Below are 26,803 nucleotides of genomic sequence, written 5' to 3'. Positions count from 1 at the left end.
GCTTCCATTAGTCTGCATCTGCTGATTGGCACACACTCTTGCCAACTTCCTTGCTTGGGTGGTTTATCTGAGGAAAATAAATTGCTTGAATGCTGTCTTGTTGTCAGTAGTTGTACTGAACTTGGCTATGTTTTGATTGGTTGTGGCAAAATCTTAAAGAGAGAACAGTGATCATCTTTAGCATGGTGCATTGGAAATGTGAGTTTCAACATTTTAATTCTGAAAGTTGAACTGGTTTTACCTCCTTCAGAATTCTCTTATAATTTCACAACTTTGAACTATATATCTGAGTGCAAGCCCTCTTATTGATGCAATCGAGCATGAATTATGGCACAAGTAGATGCCTAATTATTTATATGATTGTCTACTGCTTATATGATGGAATCATTTATCATTCAGCAGGAACACTGAGAAAAATGTCTTGAGTGGGCCAGTGCAAAACAGTTCCAAGGTCAGAAAGAAAGGATGGTTCATTTATAGGGCATTTGACAACAGTATATGGTTAAAGCCTCCTCATCTGTGAAAATTGTTTTGCAAGAAAGAAGCATTTTTAAGGGTGCAGACAGGTGAGGCTCATCTCTTTGGAAGAATTCTAAAAAGCAGATGCCTGCAAGGATCCTAACAGAGCTTTGAGTACCTTCCATGTCATTTCTGCATGATATCAGAACAGCAATGTCTACAAGATATGAAAGAGAAGAACAGGTGATATACTGTCCCAACTTTTGCTAAGACTTTTGGTGATTAAGTTTCTCAGTTGCCTACATTGTCTCAAAATAATTCTGTGGAGTCAAGTTAATCTACCAAGTCAAACCTGCAAGTTGATCTTTCTGCAGAAGCTACCATAGTATGGTTGTGTTCAGCTCTCTAAGAGATGAACCCTACAGTCTCCAGAAGAAGATGGGTCTTTGCGTGTGGGAGGATCACTAACCTGATCAATATCAACATTTCAGATACAAACTGATGGTTTGGGACAGCAATAGATAAAATAGTTTATGAAATTAATTCAAGTTATTTTGGCCTAATTATCTCAATCTTAGACCAAGAATATTGTTCCTTTCTGTGTTCCTTTGCTTTCTGTTCCTTTATGTTGCAAATAAACTTCTGATATCATATCCTTTCTTCTTGGAAGTAAGTTTCAATTTAAAGAAGGGTGAGCAAAAAGAGCAATGAGAATTCTGTGGGCTTCTTCATATGGGAGCACTGACATGGAGAGAGAGAGAGAGAGAGAGAGAGAGAGAGAGAGAGAGAGAGAGAGAGAGAGAGAGAGAGAGAGAGAATTAAATATCAAATCCTTTTAGGATTCTGGCTTCTGGTTCTGTGGGAGCCAGAAATGGCTGAAGAGATTCCTATACAAAGTTATCCATTAGATGATGTGGACACCACAAATATTTGCTGCAATTTGATAGCTCAGATCAATAATTATTTCAACTACCATATTGTTTGGAACTATTTGGCAAAACATTGAATCAACAATCCATCATATATGACATTAGGTTTACAAATGGTTCACATAAAAGATAGGCTACACAATGTGTGTTGGCATAAATGAGACATCAATTCTTTTGCTTATGTGAAGCCATCACATATGTCAACCTTTGTGAAGGTCAGTAAGATCTATTTGATTGTTATGTTGCATCAACATCAACACAACAATGATTAGGTCGAACTTAGAGCAAAGGACCCAAATTAAGTAATGTGAAATAATTAAAGTGATAGAGAAGAAACAAAACCATTTTCACATATCATAGCAAAATATATCGTATTGCAGTATACTATTCAATATGGGCGATACGTGCCGATATAATAAGAGATTGATATGTGAACCTTTCAATACCGGATAATTTATGCTATATGATCCTATATTATCAAATCAGGGTTTGTACCGATCAAAATAATAGATTGATTTGATTCAAACGATCTATTTGACCGTTTGAACCATACTCCGTCTCCCCTTTCATTTTTCTATAACTTATTACTCTTTCAATCACTTTTCCAGTTATTATTTATTGATTGGATCAAACTTGAAGGTTGATCACGGAGGATTAGCACCTAAGTTAGAGGAAAAACTATATAATTAAAGGTATTTTTTTTCTTATTTTTTTATGATCTATAAAATGATTAATCATATTCTATATTCTCAATATCTAATATGTTATTTGAGGTCTTTATGGTGATAGAATATTACTAATTAAGGAATAATTAATACCTTTAATATTATCATTAGTATATTTAATGTTATTTTTTTTTGAAATTAGATATTTAATGGGTTAAATCTTTGTATTTCATACATGGTGATTTACATATTTGTGATGATATAATATGTTTAATTAAGTTTTAATTAAATTTTTAATATAATGATTAGTAGTTTTAATGATGGTTTAATTAAAAATTGATCCATATTAGGTCAATTTAATATCTTTAATACATATTAGGATAATTGACATATTTATAGTAGTAAAAGAGGACTAATTATAGATTAATTAACTATGTTAATACTATGATTAATATATTTAATATTTATTTAATCAAAATTTAAATCATATTAGGTTAATTAAATATCTTTAATTCTGTTTAAAGTGTTGACATGTTTATAACGGTGAATAAGGAATAATTAAGAAGTAATTAATTATATTAATGGTAAAACTATTACATTTAATAATGATTTATCATAATTTGACCTAGATCAATTTTAAGTATTTAATATGAAATAATTAAAAAGAAGGAAAGAGCCGAAGAAGAATATTATAGGGCTATGAATGAATTAATTTATGATAAATATGAGGGTCACAATAATAATGACGACCCAAATCTTATAGTTGATATTCATGCATTAATAAGCATTAGTGCATGTACCAGGAAGCAATGAGACACTACAACCTAACTCATGATGGGAGCTTGGTGATGATAGTGAATTTGTGCTATAGAAATTATAGATGTCGACCAACATGAGATAGCCAACTGCCCTTGCTCTTAAGTTGAGCCAGATTGGTAGCATAAAGCAGGATAGAATTCATGATTTTATCAGAGAACTTAGTAGGATGTCAGCATTATATATTATTGATATTGATCCGCAAACCTATCATTCACAAACAGCAAAGTAAATATATATTGATGATGCATATACAAAAAAGAAAAAAATGAAATATTGAGAAGGCAATAACTAAATAGTTCAACTTCTATACGATTTCAACAAATATAGCCTAAAGTATATATTATTAGAGCGTGATCTTATCTATTTAAAAAGTTATCACATGGATCTAATTTCTAATTCTAAAGGAGATCTATCGTGTATATCTAGATGAGGAGGTAGAAGAACTAAATTATTAGATCAAATCCTTCAAGAAGTAATGAGATGAATTTAGAGTGACATTAATATGTGATAGTTGGATAAGGCAGATTGAGTCTCATCAATTTTATTATATATTTCAATAGACAAATATTTTTTCATAAGTTAGTTAATTCTTTCAACAAGATTCAAGATATAAGCTATATTGAAAACCTAATGGATGTCATAATAGAGGAGATTAGATCATGGTATATTGATTAAATAATTACCGACAATCGAGCCAATTTTAAGAAGGTCGATTTATAATTGATAAAGAAAAAAAAATATTGTTTTAGACTCTATGCATAGCTCGAATCTAATGTTGAAAAATATTTGTAAGCTATCATTAATTATCAAATGTATAGCTCGGGCATAATCGAAGTTTATATATAATCAACATTGGGTTTATTTTTTGATGTAAAAATATATAAATGGTGAGATACTCTGATCCACAATCACTTGATTTACTATAAATTTCATTGCCTTAAAGCCAATATAGCAAAAGAGATAAGGTCTCAAGGCAATGGTCACCTTACAAGAATAGTCTGATTCCAAGTATTCAAGATCGAGCAATGAAAAAAAGGAGAAAAAAATTATTTTTTCTAGATTTTGGGATACCATGAATGAAATTATAATAGGAGTATAACTACTCTACATTGTCCTTTGTAAGATTGATATAGACAAGCATTTCGAAATATCTTATGTTAGACATATGTTGATTACAACAAAGAGAAGATTAAAAAAGCATCCACAAGTGATTTTAAGGTTGAGCAATATTTATATGTCATTGATCATAGGACCAAAGTTCATATAGACCAAGCCCAAGTAAATTCATATTCAGTATAATTTAATTCATAATTTTTTAATATTAAAAAAAATAATAATGAAATTATTTATCTTATAGCATATTATTAAAATTTGATCATTTGATTTCGGTATAGTCTTAGAATGCAATCAAATTTATTATGGACACTAAGAAATATTATATATTGATTCTTATCATATACTACTAATGCAGCCGCCAATACTATTATGGAGGATCGATTATTTTAAAAAATAATCGGTTCATTCTCCAATAGCATAGTTGTATCATATTATTACAATATGGATCTTGATAAAAATAGTTATGCACATTGATTATAAATTATATTTGACATTAACTATTAGTTATACTAATAATATTCTTTTTTTCTTTAATCGAGTGGTGAGCATGACTATAATTTAGAGGGGACGTACTAAATTTAAGATAGGTTGTTGTTCATATACTTTGGTAAACAATGACACTGAGTAGTTATAAACATAACTAATCAATGTTTATATTGATTCACGTAAAGTTTTGCAACAAACTATTATATAGATAATTAGTGAAATTGATATTTGTCCATTACAGCACATGGCTAAAGTTGTGGTGTACCAAGCTAGATAAAGAGCAAGAAGAACTAGAGAATGATTTTGTTAACCTTCAAACTATAACGAAAATTCATAATCAATGTTAGAGTAAGTCAAAGTAGTGAATAATTAAGATTTTCTATGTAATTGATGAGGTTAGAGATCTTCTATGTCTTTAATATTTTATCACCAAGACAATAGAAGAAGAGGAAGCACATCTTCAGTAGGAGGAAGATCGCCCTATATCAAAACATGGAGGAAGGAGCTGGACAACATCGAATAAGATTACTCGAGAAACTGGAGACACTCAATAATTATAGTCATCTACTCTACATGCAAAGGTAAAGATAAAAGGGAATGCAGTAGCATTAGTCGTACCATTGAAAAGAATTGAATCGGGTAATAAGACGCATTCTCAATTGCATTCAGTAACTCGCTCGAGCCGAAGACATGACAGTAATGTGGACAACAATGTCTTGACTAATGATGGTGGCAAAACTGGGGAGTTGATGGTCCTATCTATATAGTCTGAGAGTAGTGCATTGATAAAAGAGTAATATTTTATATATATCACCCAATATTCAAATCTTGGAGCTCAACGAGGTATTGGTTAAGTTTATACATAAAAGGAGAAAGAAAATATAATAAATGATTTTGAACAGATGCAATAGAGCCTACACGACATAGACACAAAGTAGATTTCATCGTATTTATAATCATCATATTATGAAGAATCTTATAACCAATGGTAATATAGTGATAGCTGGTCATTCTTCTATGAGCAATGATATAATAATCGATCTTATAATACGGAGCAACAAATTAGTGGTGAAAATAAAAGTTTTGATATTTTTTATCATGAGCCACACTGGTGCACTAATGATATATGATGTATCGATATACTTTATCATGAGATTAATTTCAAGATGGAGTCTAATAAATATATCAAATTAATATACAAAAACATAGGATTGATGATCCCAATCCATCGCTGGTGGAGTTCCGTTATTCTTTTTTATGATAGAATTAGATATATCTATCAATTGATTACTTGGTTCATTTAAATCTTAAAATTTAAATTATTTAACAAATAATCTAACAATTCAACTCAATTTTTTATAGTTAATTTAATATCAATGGAAAGATGATCCAAAATTATCACAAAACTACTCTTTAGAGTAAAAAAAAGATTTGTACCACTATTATTTCCTAATTAAATTTTTTTATTAAATTATACTAAATTTATATTTTTTAATTAAAGAACCCTAATCTATTTTTTATTCTATTTTTAAAAAATTAAAGTTATTTTCTATCGATTTTTCATATCATCAGTACATCCCACACATGATACATCTATATAGGACGATACATATCGTACTATCGATTGATCGGTGTATTGGTATGAATCGATAAAATAAACCTTGTATCGTAATATAAGATTTATTTGATTCGACTAGTAATTATGTCAAGTGAGAAAAATAATTATTATTATTTATATCGTAACTATTAAGGTCGAACAAAATGTTTTCTCCATAAAGTTTTTTTATTTTTTTTTTAGTAAAAAAAAATTCAAAGAGTGGTATGAAACCACAATAAAAAGATTTATTGTTTTATATCATTTGGAGATATTAAAAGATAACAAATGATAATTGAACTATAACCTTAATCTTATGATTTTTTTATTAATTTTTTATCAATACTTAATCGAATAAGTAAATACCGATCCAATTCATATGTTGAATTATATATATATATATATATATATATATATATATATATATATATATATATATATATATATTGGAAATAAAGTAACGAAAGAAGACATGTAGAGCAGACACATATTGAGCTGTTTGCCTTCCAAGCCCTAACATACATAAAAGTCCATATATAATGGTTTTACATTCTTTAATGCAACATATCAGATTCCTAACGTCTAAATCTAAGGCCAAAATTAAAGGAGTAGAGAACATATCACCCATTTCTTGTGAATCTAATTTGGCAATGCATTCACCTTTTGGAATCATGCCATCTCATTTCACACCATATAGAACAGAAGGTATCATTATTTTCTTTATACAGTACATGAAGACCACAAAAAGGAATGAAGGAATATCAAACAACAATGGCAAGTGTCTTTCTACTAATAATTTGATAATAATTGACAACTGAAAATTTATCTTTTGTTCCTACTTTAACAATTCTTCTAATAATATAACAATGTCAGTAATTAGCACTCCTCACATATTTCATCTTTGCAATCAATCTTATGAACAATAATTCTAATGAAGTATACTTATGTAGATAATGTCATTATCATTGGGAAATTATTAAATGTTAATTAAGAAAACATATCCAAGCTTTTGAAGTCCCAAGAAACCTTCCCTTAATTCATATTTTGTAGGGATTATGATACAGAAATATCATACACAATCTAATCCTCTCAAACTGTTCCCACCAATAAATTATCACATCATCATCATCTCTAAAGAAAAAAGAGTACATATTTTAATTATTTCTTCCTTTATTTTCCTTTGCTATTCTCTTCTCTTCCTCCCCTACAAAACTATCACTTTTCTCTCTATACAACAGTGAGCCCTCCTCTTATCCTCTGCTTCCATGGAACTCAGTTTCAATGTGACAAGGAGTCACCTTTGAGGGAAGAAGAGGGAGGGAGGGAGGGTGGGAGAAAAAGGACCCTTTCTGGTAACTGAAGGTTTCACGTTTCCCTTTTCTACATCTCCTCTCTCGCTCTCTCTCGGTGAGCAATGAGTCCAAGCTATGACTCTGCTTCCTCCATCCTCCTTTGTGCTGAGGATGGTGACAGCGTCCTGGGCTTTGATGATGTGGAGGAGCAGCGTGGGCACAGGCCTAGTTGGGGTTCTGAACCAAAAAGGTTTGATTTTTACGGGGATCTCCCGGTGGATTCTACCCTGCAGTCGGATGAGCGCTTGGGTTGGTTGGTCGAGAGGGAACAGGGGCATCTGCCGAGGGAGGACTACGGCCAAAGGCTGCGTTCCGGGGCTTTGGACCTTTCCCTCAGGGGAGATGCCATCGATTGGATGTGGAAGGAGGGTTCTCTCGTCTCTTCTCCTCTCTTCTTCTTTGTTGTTCCTTGTCTCTTTAGTTGAACTCATTGAATAGTCTTTCGATTTAAGTTGATTTGCTCAAAACAAAGCAAAAAAGAGTAATTTGGATAATTATAAGACTGCTGCCATTGCTAACTACATTTCTTGCTACTTGATGTGCCCTCTTCTTCTTCTTCCTTTTTTTTTTTTTTTTTTTTTTTTCTCTTTTTGGCGCTTTTTTTTCCATTTTATGTTCAATTATACCTCTGTTATATTGGTATTCCTAATTAGACATTCCGATTTACCTTTATTTTGTGTCCATAGGTTTGTGTGAATTATTGGATCGCTAAGATAAGAAAAAAACTTGAATTTTGTCTGAGAACTGGCTGAAATGTGATTCCGAAGATCACATTGTTCTAAATTATTTGTCTTTCATGTCTTATATCTAAACAATGAAAATGATTTCTTCTTTTCCTCCCCCTTGCTTCCAGATTTGTTCTTCTCAGTTGTAGACTGATGGCATTTGTGGTTTGTCTAACAGGTTCATGCCCATTACAATTTTGGACCATTAAGTGCTTATTTATCTGTCAATTACTTGGATCGGTTCCTCTCTGCCTATGAGTTTCCAGTAAGAGCACTCTCATCGTCTATAATCTGATATTTCATGCACACATTGCTCATATGCCTTTCTGTCAATCCAATAATTCACCAACTTACTCCCATCCTTTTGTTGTTTGTAATTGTAGCAAGGCAAGACTTGGATGACACAGCTGTTGGTTGTGGCCTGCCTAACTTTGGCTGCCAAGATGGAGGAAACTGAAGTCCTTCTGTCCCTGGATTTACAGGTGAGATGACAGCAAGAACACAATTATCTCGATAGAATCTTTGCAAAATCTCTCTGTTGCTACCCTATCTGTATCTTGTTGGCTAGGTTGGTGAAACAAAATATGTGTTTGAAGATAGGACTATTCAGAGAATGGAGCTTCTGGTGCTGAACACCCTCAAATGGAGGATGCAAGCTGTGACACCTTTCTCGTACATAGATTTCTTCCTTCACAAGTTCAGTGGTGGCAATGCACCCACCAAGTTGTTGGTTTCTCGATCTACAGAACTCATCTTGGGCACAGTTAAAGGTAGATTTCTTTATGAAAGCGATAAACTTTAGAATCTGATTTATCATTAGCATTGGTAATCGAATCGAATGCCTAAGAATCAAGTGTAATTGGATGCAGGGATAGATTGCCTAGCATTCAGACCTTCAGTGATTGCTGCGGCCATTGCGCTGCTGGTTCTGAGAGATACCCAGGTTGTGGATGCTGAGAAGAGTCTGTCCTTTTGCACTCATGTAGCAAAGGTAAAAACGATTCTATCATTATTACTATTGATATCTTTCTTGGACCAAAATCTTCTTGCATGGGTGCTACTAGTTTTGCAATTTGAAGATTATCACCAGATGTTTAATGCTTTTGAGTCTCATCTCCGAGGAGATGTTTGATGGGCTTCAAATTTCAATCATCATTACTTTGGTTGTTGCAGGAGAGGGTGTCGGCATGCTTTGAAGTGATTCAAGACAAGGTGTTCATGTGGAAGCAGTCACTTAAAGATGGTAGTAGCTCATCAGTGTCCTCTGTGCCGCAAAGCCCAGTAGGGGTGTTGGATGCTGCTTACTTGACCTATCACAGTGATGATGCAACTGTTGTGTCACATGCAACATGTCTCCATACTTCTCCAGCTAGCAAGAGGAGGAAAGTAAGCAGATGATCAATGTCACCAAGTAGCTGTGAATGTGTACTCCTTGCTCTCTTGGCAGGCTTTGCTACTTTCAAACAAGTATTTTGGTTTATTCAGGGAGAATTTTGGTGTACTGAGGAGTTCTTCCACCAAAAAAAAAAAATTAAGAAAAAAAGGAACAGATACAAGCAAGTGAGCAAAGTGTCATCCACCATCTTTTAGATTAAGAAAAATTAAAGAGAAATGGAAGGAGATGGTGAATCTATTTAGGAGGAAAGTGCTGCTAGGCATTGGTTATTCTTCTCAAAGTGAAGAAATCAGGAAATAAACTTCTTTCAGGATCAGAATTTTAGCATTAAAAAAAAACAAAAACAAAAAAAAGGAACAGAAATTGAGAAAAACATAGAAGTGGATTTGCTCAAAAAGTTTTGTTGTATTTCTAATGCCTGCCATCCTACTATTTGGTCGAGTGGTTGTCTGCTTTGACTCTGGAATTTGCTCATTCTCCCATGGCACAAGAGAAGAGCCCCTGTCAGTAGAAGTATTGGGAAGGCAACATACAAAATCTTCAAGGAGCAGAGAATTCAATGTTAATTAGATGTGTGTAGGACTGCTGGTAGACTTGGAAGTTTCAGTTCCTGATGTAAAGATCATAGCTGTATTTGCAGAGGAGAATTACTCCCTGCAGCTTTGTTTGCCTCTTTTGGGATCCCCCTTTGTGAAAATGTGTCTATTTAGTCCTAATCAAACACATCATGAGATCCAATCTGGCAAAGGCCATTAAATTGTGCATATGGTGTTGCAAGGCATTTTGGACTTCATATGTACATACATGTGGATGTATATGTATAATTTTCCTCATCCAAGTTCAGATTGATAGAGAACAGTAGCACAGGATAAGCACTAAGTGAGATCCACTTCACCTAAAGGTTATCACATCTGCACTTATTTGTGACAAATAGAGGCAATCAGACTTTGTTATTTTGATTAATCTATACTGAATGCATCATGAACGAAAGGGATTCTTGACAAACATATAACTTGCAGAGTTTAAAATAATATATTTTATCATTGTAAACTATGTGTATATATATATATATATATATATATTCTTATATGTATTAAATTTCCCTCATTGTGTTAATATTCATATAGAAAACCCCTATTTTAAAATAAATATGGTTAAATTCCCCTTATTAGTTTGTTTGAGTTAAATAATTAAAATAAATCTATAAATTTTAAAATATTTTAATGTAATACTCAAATTAATCTTATATTGAAAGTAAGTAAGATTAATATTTATGTATAAAGATCTGATAAGTGTATTATTATCAACTTTAGTTTAAATATTTTGATTAGTCATTTAGGTTCAACAAAATTGATAACTAATTATCCCATCAAGTCGTGACATTTTGTACCAAAATTGAAGAGTTCGAATAGGAAAAGATTATATATGGATAAAGCCCTAATGACTTATTACGGGCGTGGAACTATCTCTATACTATATTATGTCCCACATATATCATACTAGAGTTTGATCTGGACTAAACATCAAACACCTATGTTGGAGAGTTTGTAACACACTAATTAGACCAATATCGAAAATGGATAAAACTAATATTGACTCTAATGGGTATATTATTATGAACTTTAGTTTAACTATTTTAACCAATGTTTAGATCAAATGAAATTAATAGATCACTTAGATATTATGATATTTAATATGTAAATATTGAAAGATATTAATGTAAATTAGAGTTTGGTTAATTTATGGATAGCTAATGATGTTTTATGTTTTGGAAGAACGATTACACTAAACTTAAATTTAGATAGATGAATGCAAAACTTATTAACTTTGAGGGATATGTGTAGTTTTAACACTTTGGTAGCAGTCTTTGAATTCATGTATACTAAAGACACTATGGCTTATATTTCATCCTTCAATATCTATACCTATCATTTAAGGGGTCTTATGAGTAAACCATGATGTTATTATTATATTCTAAAAGCACTCTTTCTGTTTAATGTCTACAAAATTTTCCTACATTTCAATCCAACTTTCTACCATCAATTGGTCACACTAGCATATGAATATTCAGAGTAAATTTAAATAAAAAACTCTAGTAACATAGAAAAGTTAGCTTATATATTCTCATTTCTTGCTTCTTTTTTCCTTTCCTACATTATCATCATCATTATCATTATCTCTCTACCCAACATTAGTATTACCTATGTGGCCATTGCCTCTTATTTTTCTCTTATATCATCTTCAACTCTAATGCTTCATTCTTCACTGTTATCACCATCATCACTTGAATTATATTGTCTTAAATATTTTTTTCATTAAAAAATAAAAAAAAAACCTATCAATGGATACAAGTGCATCCCAATGATAAAGTCATTTACTATAATAAACCCTATTTCTGTACTGCATGCTTTTCTTATATAGCCTTTCCCATTTGTTCAAATTACAATGACATACACTTTTGCAGATTAGTATGATATAACTCTCTTTGTAATGGTTGAGAAAAACCAAAGGAAATTATAATCCTGCCAAAAGCATTTTTTTTTTTTATAGACTGTCAATGCACAGATCCCCATGCTTGAAGCTGTTCTATGAACAAGAGACTGATGAGACAGACATAAAAAGTTGAACCAGGATATGGATACTATCTACATGGCAACATTGCTTGTGTTGGAACTTGGCCACCTTCCAGGTTGATCCATGTCATCAAGATGCCATTAGGCAAACCTAATTTTGTCCTTCCAGTATTCAACTCCATTTCTTTCACATGTACTTTTTTATCTTCACCAAGATGCATTTATTTATTATACTGTTGTTATATAACTTTGGTAACTTCAATACTTACTTTAGTTCTTCCCCTCTTCCATAATTCTACAGGCTGGTGGGTCATAGACTCCCCTTATCTTTTGCTACTTTTTATGTTCTTGAACCATTTTTTGTTTCTTAGATATTGCTTCCTTCATCTGTCTCTAACATTTGAGAGATCTCTATATCTCTTTGGTTCTTGCAATGAGATGATGTTTACTTGCTTGTGTAGTGAATTGGATGTGAAGGAGATCTCTCAAATGTTTACTTGCTTGTGTTGTGGTCAATCTGATGTGAACTAGACGTGGCAAATCCGATCCGACTTAATCTGTTTTATGAATCTTATCAAATTTGAAATAGGAAAGAAGTTTATTTGGAATGAAGTGAGAGATTTAAAAGTTGATGTGAAGATGTCTGCATAGAAAGTTATAATCGAACTCGTAACATCACTTGTTTAGAGGTGAAATTCTCACGTGTCAAAAGAAAGATTGGATCCTCTAATTTCCATCGTAACGAGTAGAATGCTTGAAAAAAAAAGAAAAAGAAACAAAAAAAGAGTCCAAAGAGAATGCTTGCTAAGAGATTAGCACATCAACATTGTATCAAGTATGAGAATTATTTTCTATAGATGTTATGTTGTTATGATACATCTGATTGGCACATCATCGTTTTCAGATTAACAGGACTTGGACTTTGATTGTTTAGTTTTTAGGATACGATAATTGCTAGATCATTAGATAATTATTAGCTTGCAAAGGTTTGAGATACCATATTTTCATCTTCCCATGTATCTTTTAAATAATTTTAACTTAAATTAGTGTAATAGTGTTAAAGCAAAATTTGGTTATTTGGTAGGGGGAGGCGGCACCAACTTGGTTTGAGTTCAAGTTCGTCGTAAATTTGATATCAGATAAGAGATCCTGTAAGAAAAAAGAACTACATCAAGTGTACCCAACAAAACTTATTTGATGATTAAATTAGTAAAGAGTTCTAAGAATTTGATCAAGTGTCGAACATATCTGAGGCCTTTTATATTGTGACTTTTAGAATATTACGCTCAAAGATACATCATGATATCATGAATAGTTATGTGTATTTCTTGACTATGATAGAATCATGCATCATCAAATTCGTGGGATATATGAAAGTTATGATGTGGATAGTAACGTGCACGAGGTATTAGTTACATGACGACCAAGTGTCAATCATGTGATGTTGAAGTATCGATCATGTATATTTGAAGTATCAATTATGTCATTATTTTCCTATCAATAGTGTCAAAGAATAACAAAGTTGGGGCATGATGTGATTCTTATTCAAATGTTGACATGTCCATTGTTGAAATTGAGACTTTTGGCTATTTGAACTATTTTGCCATCAAAATGAGCGCTTTTGAGTTGTTGTCGATTATTTTATCGTCAAAAGAAGCGCTTTGGGCCACATCAATCATACTATTATTGAAAAAAGTACTTTGGGTCATATTAGTAGCATTATTATCGTTTGGAGCGTTTTGAGATGTTTTAGTCACACCATCATCGAAGATAGTGCACCATCATCGAATGTAGTACTTTAGGTCATGTTAATTATGCTTTCATCGAAGGGAACATTTTGGATTGTGTTGGTCATACGAATGGTCAATCATGTTGATCACGTTATCGTTGAAGGAAGCACTTTGGACTATTTTGGTTGCATCATCGTCGAAAAGAGTACTTTGGGTCATATTGATCACTTTATTATTGAAGAAAGAGCTTTGGTCTATGTTTGTCGAAGGAAGTGCTTTTAGCCACACCATCATCGAAGGGATCACTTTAGATAGTGTTGGTTATGTTATATTCGGAGGAAGTGATTTGGGCTATGTCGGCCATGCTGTCATTGGTCATATTGGTGTTGGGTGTTGAATATTAGATTTTGATGATGAAACCAATTGATGAGTTTATTATATTAATATGATTTTGAGATAAGTGACGTTATTAATACTTCGATCGCGGACTTGAACAACTAAAGGGCTAACTATTGAACCAAGAGAGTTGGATATTATGTTGGGAAAATTATCATATCAAAAATTGAACATCCAGGATTGATCAATATACCAAAGATTAGACTTTATACTATAAGTTCAGACATCATATCTAAAGGATCAGATATTGCGTTGGAAGATTGAATGTCATGGAATAATTGACATGCCAATGGAATGGGTGATATGTCGAAGAAAAGATGAGGTGTCAAAAGTTCATATAGAGTGTTGGAAGAAAAGGACGATATACTAGAAGAGTATACGAAAGCTTCATAAATGTATTAGATGTGTGGTTGATTTGTAGAGGTTTTAATCAAGATTATTTTTTATCAATTTATATCAGTATTGGATCGAAACAAAGCTCACTTATCAAGAAAGATATTAGGCTTGAAGTCAGACTTAATTGGGCTCGTTAGAAAGCTAAACCAGTGGCGTAGACCATGCTTGGGTAGTGGTACCACTAAGCCTAGGTAGTAGTATTGCCTGAGTTAATTGACAAACATAGTTTATGCTTTATCAACTTTTTCAATAGTAGTACCATGGTGATGGTACTACCTAGAGCAATAGTAATCTCATCCAGAATTTAAATTTTATAATGACAATATCATTAGAGTCCATATTTGCAAGGTCAAAAGTTACGGTGGTAATACTACTCAATATCAATGGTAGTATCGCCTGTGTCCCAAAATTTATGAGGATTTAAATTTTTTGCTCCATTTTTGAAGCCTTTTGGGATATATAAATATCTCAATTAGGCTTGGTTGATGGAGTATCATCCAATTCTAAGCTACTAAAGTATTATAAGCTCTCATTTTAAACATAGTTTGAGTATTTCCCTCCTCTTGAGTTTGGCTATAATTCTAAGTTATACGAGATGAAAGATCTTATATAAAAAAAAAAGTATGAATGTTATGTCAAAAAGAAAAGAGTTATAACAAGAGTAGTTGAACTTCATCCATTAGAAAAAAGATTGATAGTGAAAGCTGATGATCTCAAAAGACGAGAAATTGAGAGAGGACATAGGTTAGGAAAATAGAACCACTATAAATTGGTTTGCTTTCTTTACTTACTCTTTTATTTATGACTTAATTTTATTCTCTTTACTTATAACTTTAACTTAATCACTTAAATTTATGAAATATATCAATTTCTTAATCGAATTCTTAAAATCGATTAAAAATACTATATTACTAATTCAGCCCCTTTTAGTGTCATTAATATCCTAATATTGGGAGCCACTTCTTTAGTAGATTCAACCATATTGGTGTCAGAAACCACCTTTCTGGGGGTTCAAATATGTTAGTGTTGGGAATCACCTATTGAGGGTTCAACCATGTTAGTATCAAAAATTACCTCTTAGGGGGAAACCATCTCTTTGAAGCATTTAACCATCTTGGTGTTGGAAACATCTCTTTGGGGGTTTAACCATGTTAGTATATGATAGTGTTAGGAACTATCTCTTTGAGGTTTAACTATGTTGGTAATAAGAGCCACCTCTTTAGGGGATTTGATCATGTTGGTATTCGAAATCGCTTCTTTAATGGTTCAATCACGTTGGTATCGAGAATCACCTCTTTAGGAGTTCTGTCATATTAGTAACGAGAAAATACGTCTTTGGGAGTTCATCCATATTAGCATAAAAAATTATCTTTTCATATGGTTTGATTGTGCTATTATTGAGAAATGTCTCTTTGGGGGTTTTGCCTTATTGATATTAGGAAACACCTCTTTAAGAGGTTCAATCATATTGGTATCGAGAATTATCTCTTTGGGGAGTTTGGTTATATTGGTGTTGAGAATTATCTCTTTGGAGGATTCGACTATGTTTGTGCTGAAACCACCTCTTCAAGGATTTTATCATGTTGGTATCGAAAAATATCTCTTTGGGGTTTCGACCATATTAATATTGGGAATCATCTCTTTTTGGGTTCGACCATTAGAGCACTTCATGTTGTTGCTCAATCTCATATTTTTTGTTAGGTCCACCTCCTAGTGTCATTGTCTTAAAATAAAATTTTGTTATCCAATATAAGAAGGAGGTTTAGTGCTATAATTCTGGTTAGAGTTTGAGTGTGTTACAAATTTGATGTATATGAGTGGGTTTGATAAGAGATTATATAAAAAAAATTATGTCAAGATGTACCCAACCGGGTCCGCATGATGCTTAAATTAATAAGAGATTTGAAGGATTTGATGATCAAGTATCAAATATAAAATATATAATTCATTATGAATCCCTAATGAGATATACTTGAGGGCCTTTAAATTTTTTTAATCTCTTCTCATCATTAAGTGCTAAGAAATTTTTTTAAAATTTTTTATTATTTAAACCTATCCTAAAATAATGTTTCCATAAAAAATGGCTTAATTTCTTTATGGGGCTAAACCTTAATCCATTCCGAAGAAATGTTGGCCGGCCCATTTGTAACAAAGCCAACCGGACCGGTCTTCGTTGAATTCACCTTCTTTAGGGTCGCTTCCTCTGAGAGATGAGCTCCTGTGGGCCTTCTCTCTGTATTTGCACTCACCAACCCACCAATCCCCAAACTCTTCTCTTGGCGCCGTCTTCTCCCCCGTCTTCTTACCTGATTTGTCGCTCAATTTAGAGCTGATCTCGAGTTCTTTGAGCATATCAGGGTTCATGTTAGATTGTTCGTGAAAGTGAGGAGGAGAAAGATATTGAGGAGTGCACGCGGAGGATGAAGGAAGCTTTGGAGAAGATTGTTCATGTTAGATCGAGTGTAGCCCAGCCGAAGAATGTCCCTGTGCAATCCAAAGAGTCGAAGTTCATCAAGTACAAGCCACCGCAGCAGTCTACAGCATTCAATTCTGGTGCAAAAAGAGGATTATGCGGATGGTGGAGATGCCTGTAGATCCACTCGAGCCCCAAAGTTCAAGCACAGGAGAGTTCCAAAGGCGTCAGATTCACCACGTCTGCCTGTGATGCACTCCCCACCACGCCCTGTCTCAGTGAAGAGACCAACAGGACTGGAAGATCCCTCCTTGCATCTCCAATTGGATGAATCCAAAAGGTTACACAAATTCCTTTAGACGAGCGTCTGGCTGAAGATGGCACGGTTCTTCAAGATGTGCAAATAAATGACAACTATGCTAAGTTTGCTAAGGCTATGAGCGTGGCTGGACAGAAGGCAACAGATGCCATTGAGATGAGAACAAAGGTGCTGAAGGAGCTAATGAAAAAAGAGAAGGAAAGAAAGGAGCAGGAACTACGTGCATTGGCTCGAAAGGCACGTTCTCAGAGAACCGGCACTGCGCCGGCCCCTGCTTCGCCTCCTCCTTCTGACAAGAGCATGATTGATGATGCTGAAATAGGAGAACCACAGGAACAGCGGAAGGAAACAAGGGAAGAACGGCAAGAGCGGCTTCAGCGTGATAAGATTCGTGAAGAGCGGAGACGTGAGAGGGAGAGGGAGAGAAGGATGGAAAACAGGGATGCTGCAATGGGGAAGAAGAGTAAGACCACTAGGCATAGGTACCGAGATATGAGTCAGAAGGTTGCCCTTGGCATGGCTAACATTTGGAACTTGATTTATCCAATAGTTTGTGAAGTCTCGCTTTCCAACTCGCATAACATGACAGTTTCCGCATCCAGATTCGATATCTATGCTTCTGTTGATGAGATCGAGGAATAAATTAGTGTGAAACCATAGAAAAGAACCCAAGGTTGTGAATAGGAAGAGATAGCGATCGATGTCCACGAGAAGAACAAGGCCGGCGTTCTGAGGTATCGATGCTTACAGCTTTTGGTGATTGTAGATTACGAGAACGACTACTACGTGTATAAATCTGGTCTCGGGTTGGGACGGTGTTGTTGCCACGCACTTGCAATGGTGGAGGTCAGCAGCGACGGCACGCAATCGGACACCTCCCCGGCTGTTACTATTCCGCCGGTCATCGGTCGTGAACTGGTGCCTTCCTCTACGCCGGGGTCTCATGCACCTGACGAACCTCCGAGCCAGGAAGAGCAAAAACTCATTGGCAGGCCGTGGACGACGGCACTCTTCGACTGTGGAGACAACCAAACCAATGGTTTTCTTCTCTTCTTCTCTCGTGGCTCCCCTGTCGTCTCGTCACATGTTTTCATGCGTTGGATATCATTTCGTGGTTGTTGACAGATTTCTCTCTTCTCAATTGCAGCTGTGTTGACTGCCTTCTGCCCATGTGTAACTTTTGGACAAATTGCAGAGATCTTGGATGAAGGCCAAACCAGTAAGGAATTACTTACTCCTCTCTCTCTCTCTCTCTCTCTCTCTCTCTCTCTCTCTCTCTCTCTCTCTCTCTCTCTCTCTCTCTATCTGCATATCGTGAGTTTTGTTGTATGAGATAGACGTAATGTGATGCTGATGATGTGAATGATTGTTGAGGCTGCACCCTGGGGAGCTTCATGTACATCCTGCTGGTTCCTGCTCTCTGCACCTGTTGGATTCTCGGTGCCTACTACCGGCAACAGCTGAGGAAGAAGTACAACTTGATCTCTTCCCCAGCTCATGATCGCACTCTCCATCTCTTCTGCCCTTGCTGCTCTCTGTGCCAGGAGTTCAGAGAGCTCCACAACAGAGGACTTGACCCTTCTCAGGGTACCTTCCCCCCCCCCCCCCCCCCCCCCCCCCCTCTCTCTCTCTCTCTCTCTCATGCTTGCTTCTGTTCTGTTTGTCTGCAGGATGGCTGGGTTACCTTGCTAAACAGCAGGAAACAAGGACTCTTCCTCCAGATGGGCAATCCATGGACAAGTAAGCAAGTTCTTCCATGGGAGGGAGTGTGCTCGTTATATATCTTTCATTTTTTGTTTGGAAATGGGAAGCTTGTTTAGAATAAAATTTGTTGCACCTAATAACACATTTAGCATGTTATAGGCAATGAACATGAAGATGTGTGGATCTTGAGATAATTCTATCCAAAGTGGAGTTTCTGTTATGGACTCATTGGATATAGTCATGATTTCATTCACCAAATTCGACATATATATATATATAAATATATATATATAATATATATATATATATATATATATATATATATATATATATATATATATATATATATATATATATATATATAATTGACCATCTTCCTTGTAAGCCACAAACAGGATAGCATCTCTTCGAGCATTCATCGTTGCCTCGTTCATCTCCAAATCAAATATTGTGATCAATCACACAAAAAAATTGACCCATTTACCTACATACAACAATACAGTTTAAGCACACTCGCATTAATGATCCTAGACTAAGTCGATAACACATTATGACATGAGCAGCATATTTTACGTACGTCTACGCGCCATTTTCCACCGTGGATTATCCCAAATCCAACGGCCTTTGAATGGACACGTCATCATGATTATTATTTTGGGGGAATAGAGTAAGGCAGCGTACCGAGTTTACGTCGACTCGGTCAACTCGTCCGCCCCGCCGGGTCACCGCGGTAGCCCGCGCTCCTGCCCGGCGGCGTTTACCCTTGCGCCGGTGCCGACGAGCCAGTCGAAGGGCGACCACACGGACGCAAACCTCCCCCCCGACGATCCCTCCGTGTCCACCTTCTTCGTGGAACCCTCGTTGCTGTCCCCTCTCTTCCGCGATGGGACCGTCGACGAGACCGTCCGGATGAAGAAGGAAGGCCAACGGTCGGAGATCGCCTGCCGCACGCTCCAACCCCCGCGGCTGAACCCTCCTTCTGCGCTGCCGCGGTGGCCATGATGGGAGCTCCCCTCGCTGGCGGTGATCGGGAACGCGGCACAGCTCGCTGACCGGTGGAACCTCAGCGCCGAGAAGATCTCCCGCCGTACGTGCTTCGGCAGCCGCAGCGTGTAGCGGTCGACGTCCTCCAGCGAACCGAGCTGCCCCAGCGAGTGCCCGGTCGAGTTCCAGCGGGGCAGCTTCGACGTCGGCGGACACCGTCCGGCTCTGGCCCGCGCCTCCCGCTGCTCGCTCCCTATCCGCTCCAGTTCGATCGCCTCCTCCTCCGTCGGGGTCCTGTCCACATCGACCACGTGGTCCGGGGGCGAGTCGCAGGTCCCTGGCTCTACGGCCGCGGTAGCGGAGTCGGGCGGTGTGTCAAAATCCTCGCCGTCGCCATCAGCTTCAGCGGCTGCGACTGCGGCGGCTATGTCGGTGCGGCAGACGGGGCAGGTGATGTGGGAGGCGAGCCAGGCGTCGATGCAGTCGGGGTGGAAGACGTGGCAACAGCCGGGCAGAAGACGGAGGGCCTCGTCGTCCGCGAACTCGCTGATGCACACCGCGCACTCCAGCGTCCCCCGCCCCACCATCAGCGCCTTCGCCTCCGCGTACGCCATGGTCGGGAACGTCTCGAGGATCTCCGGGCTCAACCCCACCGGCGCCCGCCGCCGGAACGACATGGAGCCCTCCCCGGTGCCCGGGCCCTCCATGGGAATCGGGAGGCCGACGCAGTGACGGATGTAGACCGTGAAGAACGCAAGGAGGAAGAAGGAGGTGACCATGACGATGATGAGGACAATCGACGAGAGGCCGAAGCTGCTGTTGTTGACCTGGGCGTACTGGGGGTTCGGGAACGGGGGTTCGGCGCACCGAGTGATGTCGGGCAGCAACGCGAGCAGGAAGAGGACAGCCCCAATGCTTCCTCCGTCGCCGAGTCGGGCAACCGAACGGTGACGGCTCGTCGTCGCCATCGACGCAGGTGGGGTGGAAGGAAAGTTGGGTTCCGAGGAAGTCGAGCCGGCAGCTATAAATGCAACGGATGACGATAACATGATGCCATTTCCTTAAACACCGAAGCTTCAAACTGTACAAGGCATGGAATAGCATAAGTACCGGTCTTCCATGGTGGTTATTCTAAGGTAAGGGAGGTAACAAGGACATCTTGTTCTTTCAAGAGCTCTTTGTTGCTTGAGCACTAAAGTTAGGGTTTGATGGTTTGGAGAGCAGTTGGAGAAGAAACAAATGCACACATCAAATATGTCATGCATACACATACACTGGACCAACTTGTAATCAAGCAAACGTATATATAGTGGTCTCCAACCTGACGACCATATGCATACAATTCCAGTTTTGCCCCTCCAGACTGCGAGGAGGGGCTGTGAGGCTAACATGGGTACGAATGGAACTGTGAGGCATAATAATACGACATATGCAATGCCGTCCATACAACACAATAGGCAGAGAGAGATACATGGACGTGGGATCGACAGGCGGCGGCGGCGGCGATGATGGCAGAGGACTTATCCCTTAAAATGTTAAATCATATTAAAAAATACTGTAACTCAATCTATATTTTTTTCGAAATTATCCCTTAAAATGTTCGATCATTTTAATTTTAACTTATTATTTATTATGGTCAATGCATGGCCACAACTTCCCACGCATAATCCTCTCCTTAAGACCACTTCAACACCTTCCCAATTAACCCACCTTAAAATGCTGCCCGAATGTGCCGCTTCTCTCGACACCGACTGGTTCGCACAACGCAGGCATCCTCACAAACCCACGTATAAAGCCCCACCAGGCTCTATCGTCCTCCTCCCATCTTACGTACGCCTGCGTTCTTCGTTCATCGACCACGAACTACGAGGAAGTTGAGGAAGAGTCAGACATGGCTTTCGGCAAGGCAGCAATGGTGGCACTGTTGACCGTGGCGCTGGTGGCGGCGGCCTCGGCCTCGGCGGACCAGGTCGCGACCAGCTTTGACGACCCTGCCTCGTGCTACTGCCCCTGCATGAAGGATCAGTGCATGCGCATCGACAAAGCCACGAAGGAGGAGTGCGCCAGCGCCTGCGACAAGGGCTGCCGCGAGGCCGGCGCCGGCGGCCAGCCCAACCCTCTCGAGTTCTGCGGCTTCTGATCGGCATGAGACCCCTTCCTGCATGCGTTCGCGTCAGGACTCCAAGCATCACCTCTCTCTCTCTCTCTCTCTCTCTCTCTCTCTCTCTCTCTCTCTTTGTGCTTCAAACCTGTGGGATTATGCATAGTGACATGCCCTTGGCGCAAAGAATATATGTAGAGAGATTGAGAGATATATATGTCAATGGATTGTAATAACAAATAGATATATGGTTGTTAAGCTATTTTTTTGGGCACGATAGCTCATCTTGTCATAGAATTGACATATGTCATCCTGTATTTTAGGATCGATGGGCTCAATTTTGTCCAAAATATTATCAGAATTATAATTATTCGGCTGTTGATTAAGAAACTGTCTTTCATTTTTTATTTCTGTGTATTAACAGTGAAGGAGTGAGTGCGTTAAACATTGTTTCTTCCGGTTATAGAAAAGCTACAAATTTGTCATGGAGTTCTTCGAATGAAATCGAACTTTTCCTTACATATAAACTGGCTGTGGAAAGATCTCGAGGCCATTTAGTACTCATTATTATCACCTATTCCTGTGGTCTTCTTCAAGTGTTGCCAAGTCATGTAACATGTGTTGTGGTTGCAGCTGTGGGCTATAATTCCTATCCTTTCATCTCGCAAGGTGGTTTGCTGATATCAATGGACACCAGGAGTCAGCTTCAAGAATTCCTGATACCAAAAGAGAAGCTACCTGAAGCGTAGACATATATAATCTTATAATCCACACAGTTCTCCATCTGATGTCATGGGGGAAGAGAGAGAGAGAGAGAGAGAGAGAGAGAGAGAGAGAGAGAGAGAGAGAGAGAGAGAGAGAGAGAGAGAGAGAGAGAGAGAGAGAGAGAGACTTGTGGAAGCAGTCTTCTTCAAGCTACTTGGCCCTTAAGTTAATGGAAATGATGAAGTTGATTGAAATCTCACTGGATTTTTTAGGTCATGTAGGGTCAATCAACCTTAGAATATTAATTCAGCACAGAAGAATATGCTGATTAATCCCTTCCGTTGTTTGTTTCGACAAAGAAATTGGTATATTTGCTTAGAGAATTATGTTCTTATTAATATATATATGGTTCAAAGGTATGGCTTATGTTCTTATTAATATATATATTGATTGGATTACGAAGTATGCTTTTGGATCAGATAATTTTTTTTAAATAGCATCAAAAGGTATACAATTCTGATCTTATTCTATTGTTATTTAATTTCAATTTATGGTGTTAAAGTTTTTTACGTAATAATAACATAATTATAATTTGTATACTTATAATTTATATCAAAGTGTAGTGTTTTGAAATCAAATATCTTAGATCATAAAAGTATATCCTGTATTTAGATCTGTTTATTGACACATTTTGTTTGATAAAATGTATTATTCAATTTTAAATGTACGATGCTTGAATAATCTATTTGTGTTATCGATCTACTTTCCTATTTCATCCATCTTGTTACTTGCTTATGAGTGATGCAAGGTTCCTTGCCTTACACTAGCAGAGCCAGGAACGACATGCTGCCCATGTTTAATCAATGGGCAACTATTAACAGGTTGTTGTTGGCGACAACACTATTGTGGGGGACGGCCTCCGTTGGTTGCCAACCATAGGCTTAGACTGGTGGCTAATATAGTCAACGACTCTTTCTGTGCAGTAGCTTTGATAGTGGAAGTGCTACGATTATATCGTTGCATATGGTGATTGCCACCATGGGCAATGGCTTCCTTAGGTGGCATTGCTACTGACTATGGTTATAAGATTTGGTTATAAGTGATGTTGCACACTTATCAGTGCCACTATGTGCGGTAGCACAGGAAGGCAACAACCCTATTAGGTTCTACCTTGATCGACGACTATGTAGTAAACATATCGTGGGGAAGACATAAGTTGTGATGTTTATTGGCCACGATAGAGGTCATGGTTTAAAGCAGTTATGCAACGATTATAAGGGAACGCCAATCAGCCATGGACACTGGCATTGCTAATGTGGGTCTCCCAACAATTACGGGATGGTTGAATGTTATATGGCAACGATGGACAATGACCCCACAAAGGAGATGCCACTGTAAGGATGTACGATCAATAAGGACTCACATAGTGGTAATAGTCGTGCATGTGAGAATGGAAAGCCGACGAGGGATTGGCTGTAAATGACAGTCAACGGGCAATGTTTATATTGCATCATCAAACAACGTTAGCCGCTGATGAAAGATGAATGACCATGGAAGGTGTTTAGGCCAACGATATACAAGTAAAGGATAATTGCACATTGTAATAGCCATAGACCTCGCGCACGAAAAGGCTATGGTAAGAAAGAGAAAAGGGCTTAAGTTTTTTCACCTATTAAACGGTTATTTTTTTTAAATTATTTTAATTCCAATCGCTATCCCTTTAATAGTTCTATCCATCAAAAAATAGATATTTTAAATATATATATGATAAAATTATAGTTTTGCCCTTCGAAAAATCAAGTATTTACAACTTATGTCCTCAACTATAGAATTGACTAATTTGACCTACCTTAATCAAATTTTGATCAAAGCTCAGTTTTAACCCAATTTTTTATTAATCTATTTTTAAATTATATCTTTTGATTGAACCTAATTTTGATTGGTTTAATTGGGTCTAATCTGGATAACCTAATTTGGGTTCGATTTTGGGATGTGTAATTAAATAAGATTGATTGGCCCATTTAAGTCATTTACATGATTACAAATATATAAATTATGATTTCTTTTATAATTTTCTCATTTGACATATCGATATTTTTTTTTATAATATTTATATTTTAATTATTATTCTTGGATATTTATGTAGTTATTCATATGCATATGTTTTAAATTATGAAATAATATTAATTTTTGTATAAAAGCATAATCTATATTTTATTATGACTATAGTTACTATAGGAGGTTTCTTTATATTGATTAATATTCAATAATTACTATAATTTTATTTTATTATTACTAAATTATTTATGTATAAATTAGATTAATAAATATTTGGTGAATATTATTTATAACTTATATCCCTAAGTTTTATCTGACTAGTAGCTACTAAGGTGATTTATGATTATAGACTTATGAGATATAAATTATAACAAATATTGTATCATTTATAAGATATTTTAAACTATAATTTATATTATTGTATTATTTTTATAGTCCTTAAAGTGGCTTAGATCAATAACTTATAAATTATGTTTAAATAATTAGTCCTAAATGATATTAAAAAAATATTCATAATGATATACATAATTAAAATATTTAAATAATTTTAAAGAAGAATTTATTTTGAATAATTATGTGATATGGTAGGATGATATATCCTTGTTATTTATGATTATAAATTTAAATATAATAATATTATTCCACAAAAATGACATTAGTCATTCGTAAATAATTTTGAGTGAACAATGAATATGTTAATATTTCACCCAAAGATAACGTATGAATGATATATAGTCTATTATATTTTGAAAACTTAAAGTATTAGTGTTGTTTTCTATTTTACAATGATACTTTTTTCCATACATTCTTGTTTCTCTTTACTCTTTGAATCAAATTATTTAGAATAATTAGAGCATGTACAATTCACACAATGTATATTAGATCTTCACCTAGTACTACTTGTTAAAAGACCCGTAGACTTGATTGATAAAAGTACTGTGAAATAAATTAATAAAAGAAATACTTGAGAAAGATTTAATAAGCTTAGTCTAATGTTTATAAAAATAATAATTATAAATAACATAAATAATTCTAAATAACATAAAGACTTTATTATTGCGTATGACATACTTTAAGGCTACAAATTAAACTTTATGATTACAAAATTTTATATTAGGACTTCATATGATTGACTTAATTATCAAGCCACTAAAGATATTTTATGGTAATATCGTAATATTTTTCTTCTTTAAGAATAATAAGTACTCTAATGGTTCTAAGCATATCGAGATAAAATACTTAGTGGTTAAAAAAAAGTTCAGAAATAATAAATGTCAATTGAGAACCTGAGCATTACTTTGATAATTACTGATCTATTTACTAAATATTTATCACCTAAAATATTTAAAGAACATATTATGAGACTTTTAAGTAATTCATAAAGGATATGGTATTGTATATTTAAATGGATATTGTTATTAATATTTTTTCTTTACTTACTTAATTAAAATTATTTATTTCTACTATTATGTTTATATTTATGTATATACATATTATAACTTAACATGATAGCAAGATTTTTTTGATAAGACAAATTATAAGAGGTCATTATGAATTATATTAGGAAAGACTAATAGTGTTATAGTACATAGAAGAAAATATAATATTAATGACATCCAACTATTATGATGTACACTAGTAGTTAGACTTAATATAGTATTATTATATTTATTAAACTTATTAATTTATTTTATAAAATTCTTGGTCATGTGTAAAATATTTTTTAAAAATTTTAGAATTTAATGAAGTAAAATTATTTTTAAATAAATAATTTATTTTACTTATTTTAATTTTGAATTCTTTTTATATCCTACCAATTAATGGATTAAGTGGGAGAATATTAGATTCTGTGATCCCATTTAATTGAGTATGATATATTATAT

At 35.7% G+C, this 26,803-nt stretch overlaps 3 protein-coding genes and 1 pseudogene across 3 annotated transcripts; 3 read left to right on the top strand and 1 right to left on the bottom strand.

The window, feature by feature from the left end:
- The first annotated feature begins 7,342 nt into the window (after window positions 1-7,342).
- On the top strand, window positions 7,343-10,379 carry LOC103985467 (cyclin-D4-1-like). Its single transcript, XM_065151460.1, has 6 exons — window positions 7,343-7,786; window positions 8,325-8,410; window positions 8,529-8,627; window positions 8,714-8,915; window positions 9,015-9,136; window positions 9,319-10,379. Exons 1-6 carry the CDS (start codon window positions 7,483-7,485, stop codon window positions 9,541-9,543), a joined length of 1,038 nt encoding a protein of 345 aa, XP_065007532.1. The 5' UTR covers window positions 7,343-7,482; the 3' UTR covers window positions 9,544-10,379.
- Window positions 10,380-17,056: 6,677 nt separating this feature from the next.
- LOC103985886 (SNW/SKI-interacting protein A-like) lies at window positions 17,057-18,010 on the top strand (annotated as a pseudogene).
- A 195-nt stretch (window positions 18,011-18,205) lies between these two features.
- Window positions 18,206-19,192, top strand: LOC103985887 (protein PLANT CADMIUM RESISTANCE 8-like). The gene is made up of 4 exons (XM_009403744.3): window positions 18,206-18,407; window positions 18,516-18,587; window positions 18,743-18,955; window positions 19,039-19,192. The coding sequence occupies exons 1-4, from the start codon at window positions 18,206-18,208 to the stop codon at window positions 19,110-19,112; spliced, it is 561 nt and encodes a 186-aa protein (XP_009402019.1). The 3' UTR covers window positions 19,113-19,192.
- A 602-nt stretch (window positions 19,193-19,794) lies between these two features.
- Window positions 19,795-21,024, bottom strand: LOC135638434 (E3 ubiquitin-protein ligase ATL6-like). Its single transcript, XM_065151546.1, has one exon. The coding sequence runs from the start codon at window positions 21,022-21,024 to the stop codon at window positions 19,795-19,797; it is 1,230 nt and encodes a 409-aa protein (XP_065007618.1).
- Between the last annotated feature and the right edge of the window lie 5,779 nt (window positions 21,025-26,803).

The sequence above is a fragment of the Musa acuminata genome, chromosome BXJ3-5 (assembly GCF_036884655.1).
Source record: "Musa acuminata AAA Group cultivar baxijiao chromosome BXJ3-5, Cavendish_Baxijiao_AAA, whole genome shotgun sequence".
Lineage (NCBI taxonomy): Eukaryota > Viridiplantae > Streptophyta > Magnoliopsida > Zingiberales > Musaceae > Musa > Musa acuminata.
This window is presented reverse-complemented; position numbering and strand designations above follow the sequence as displayed.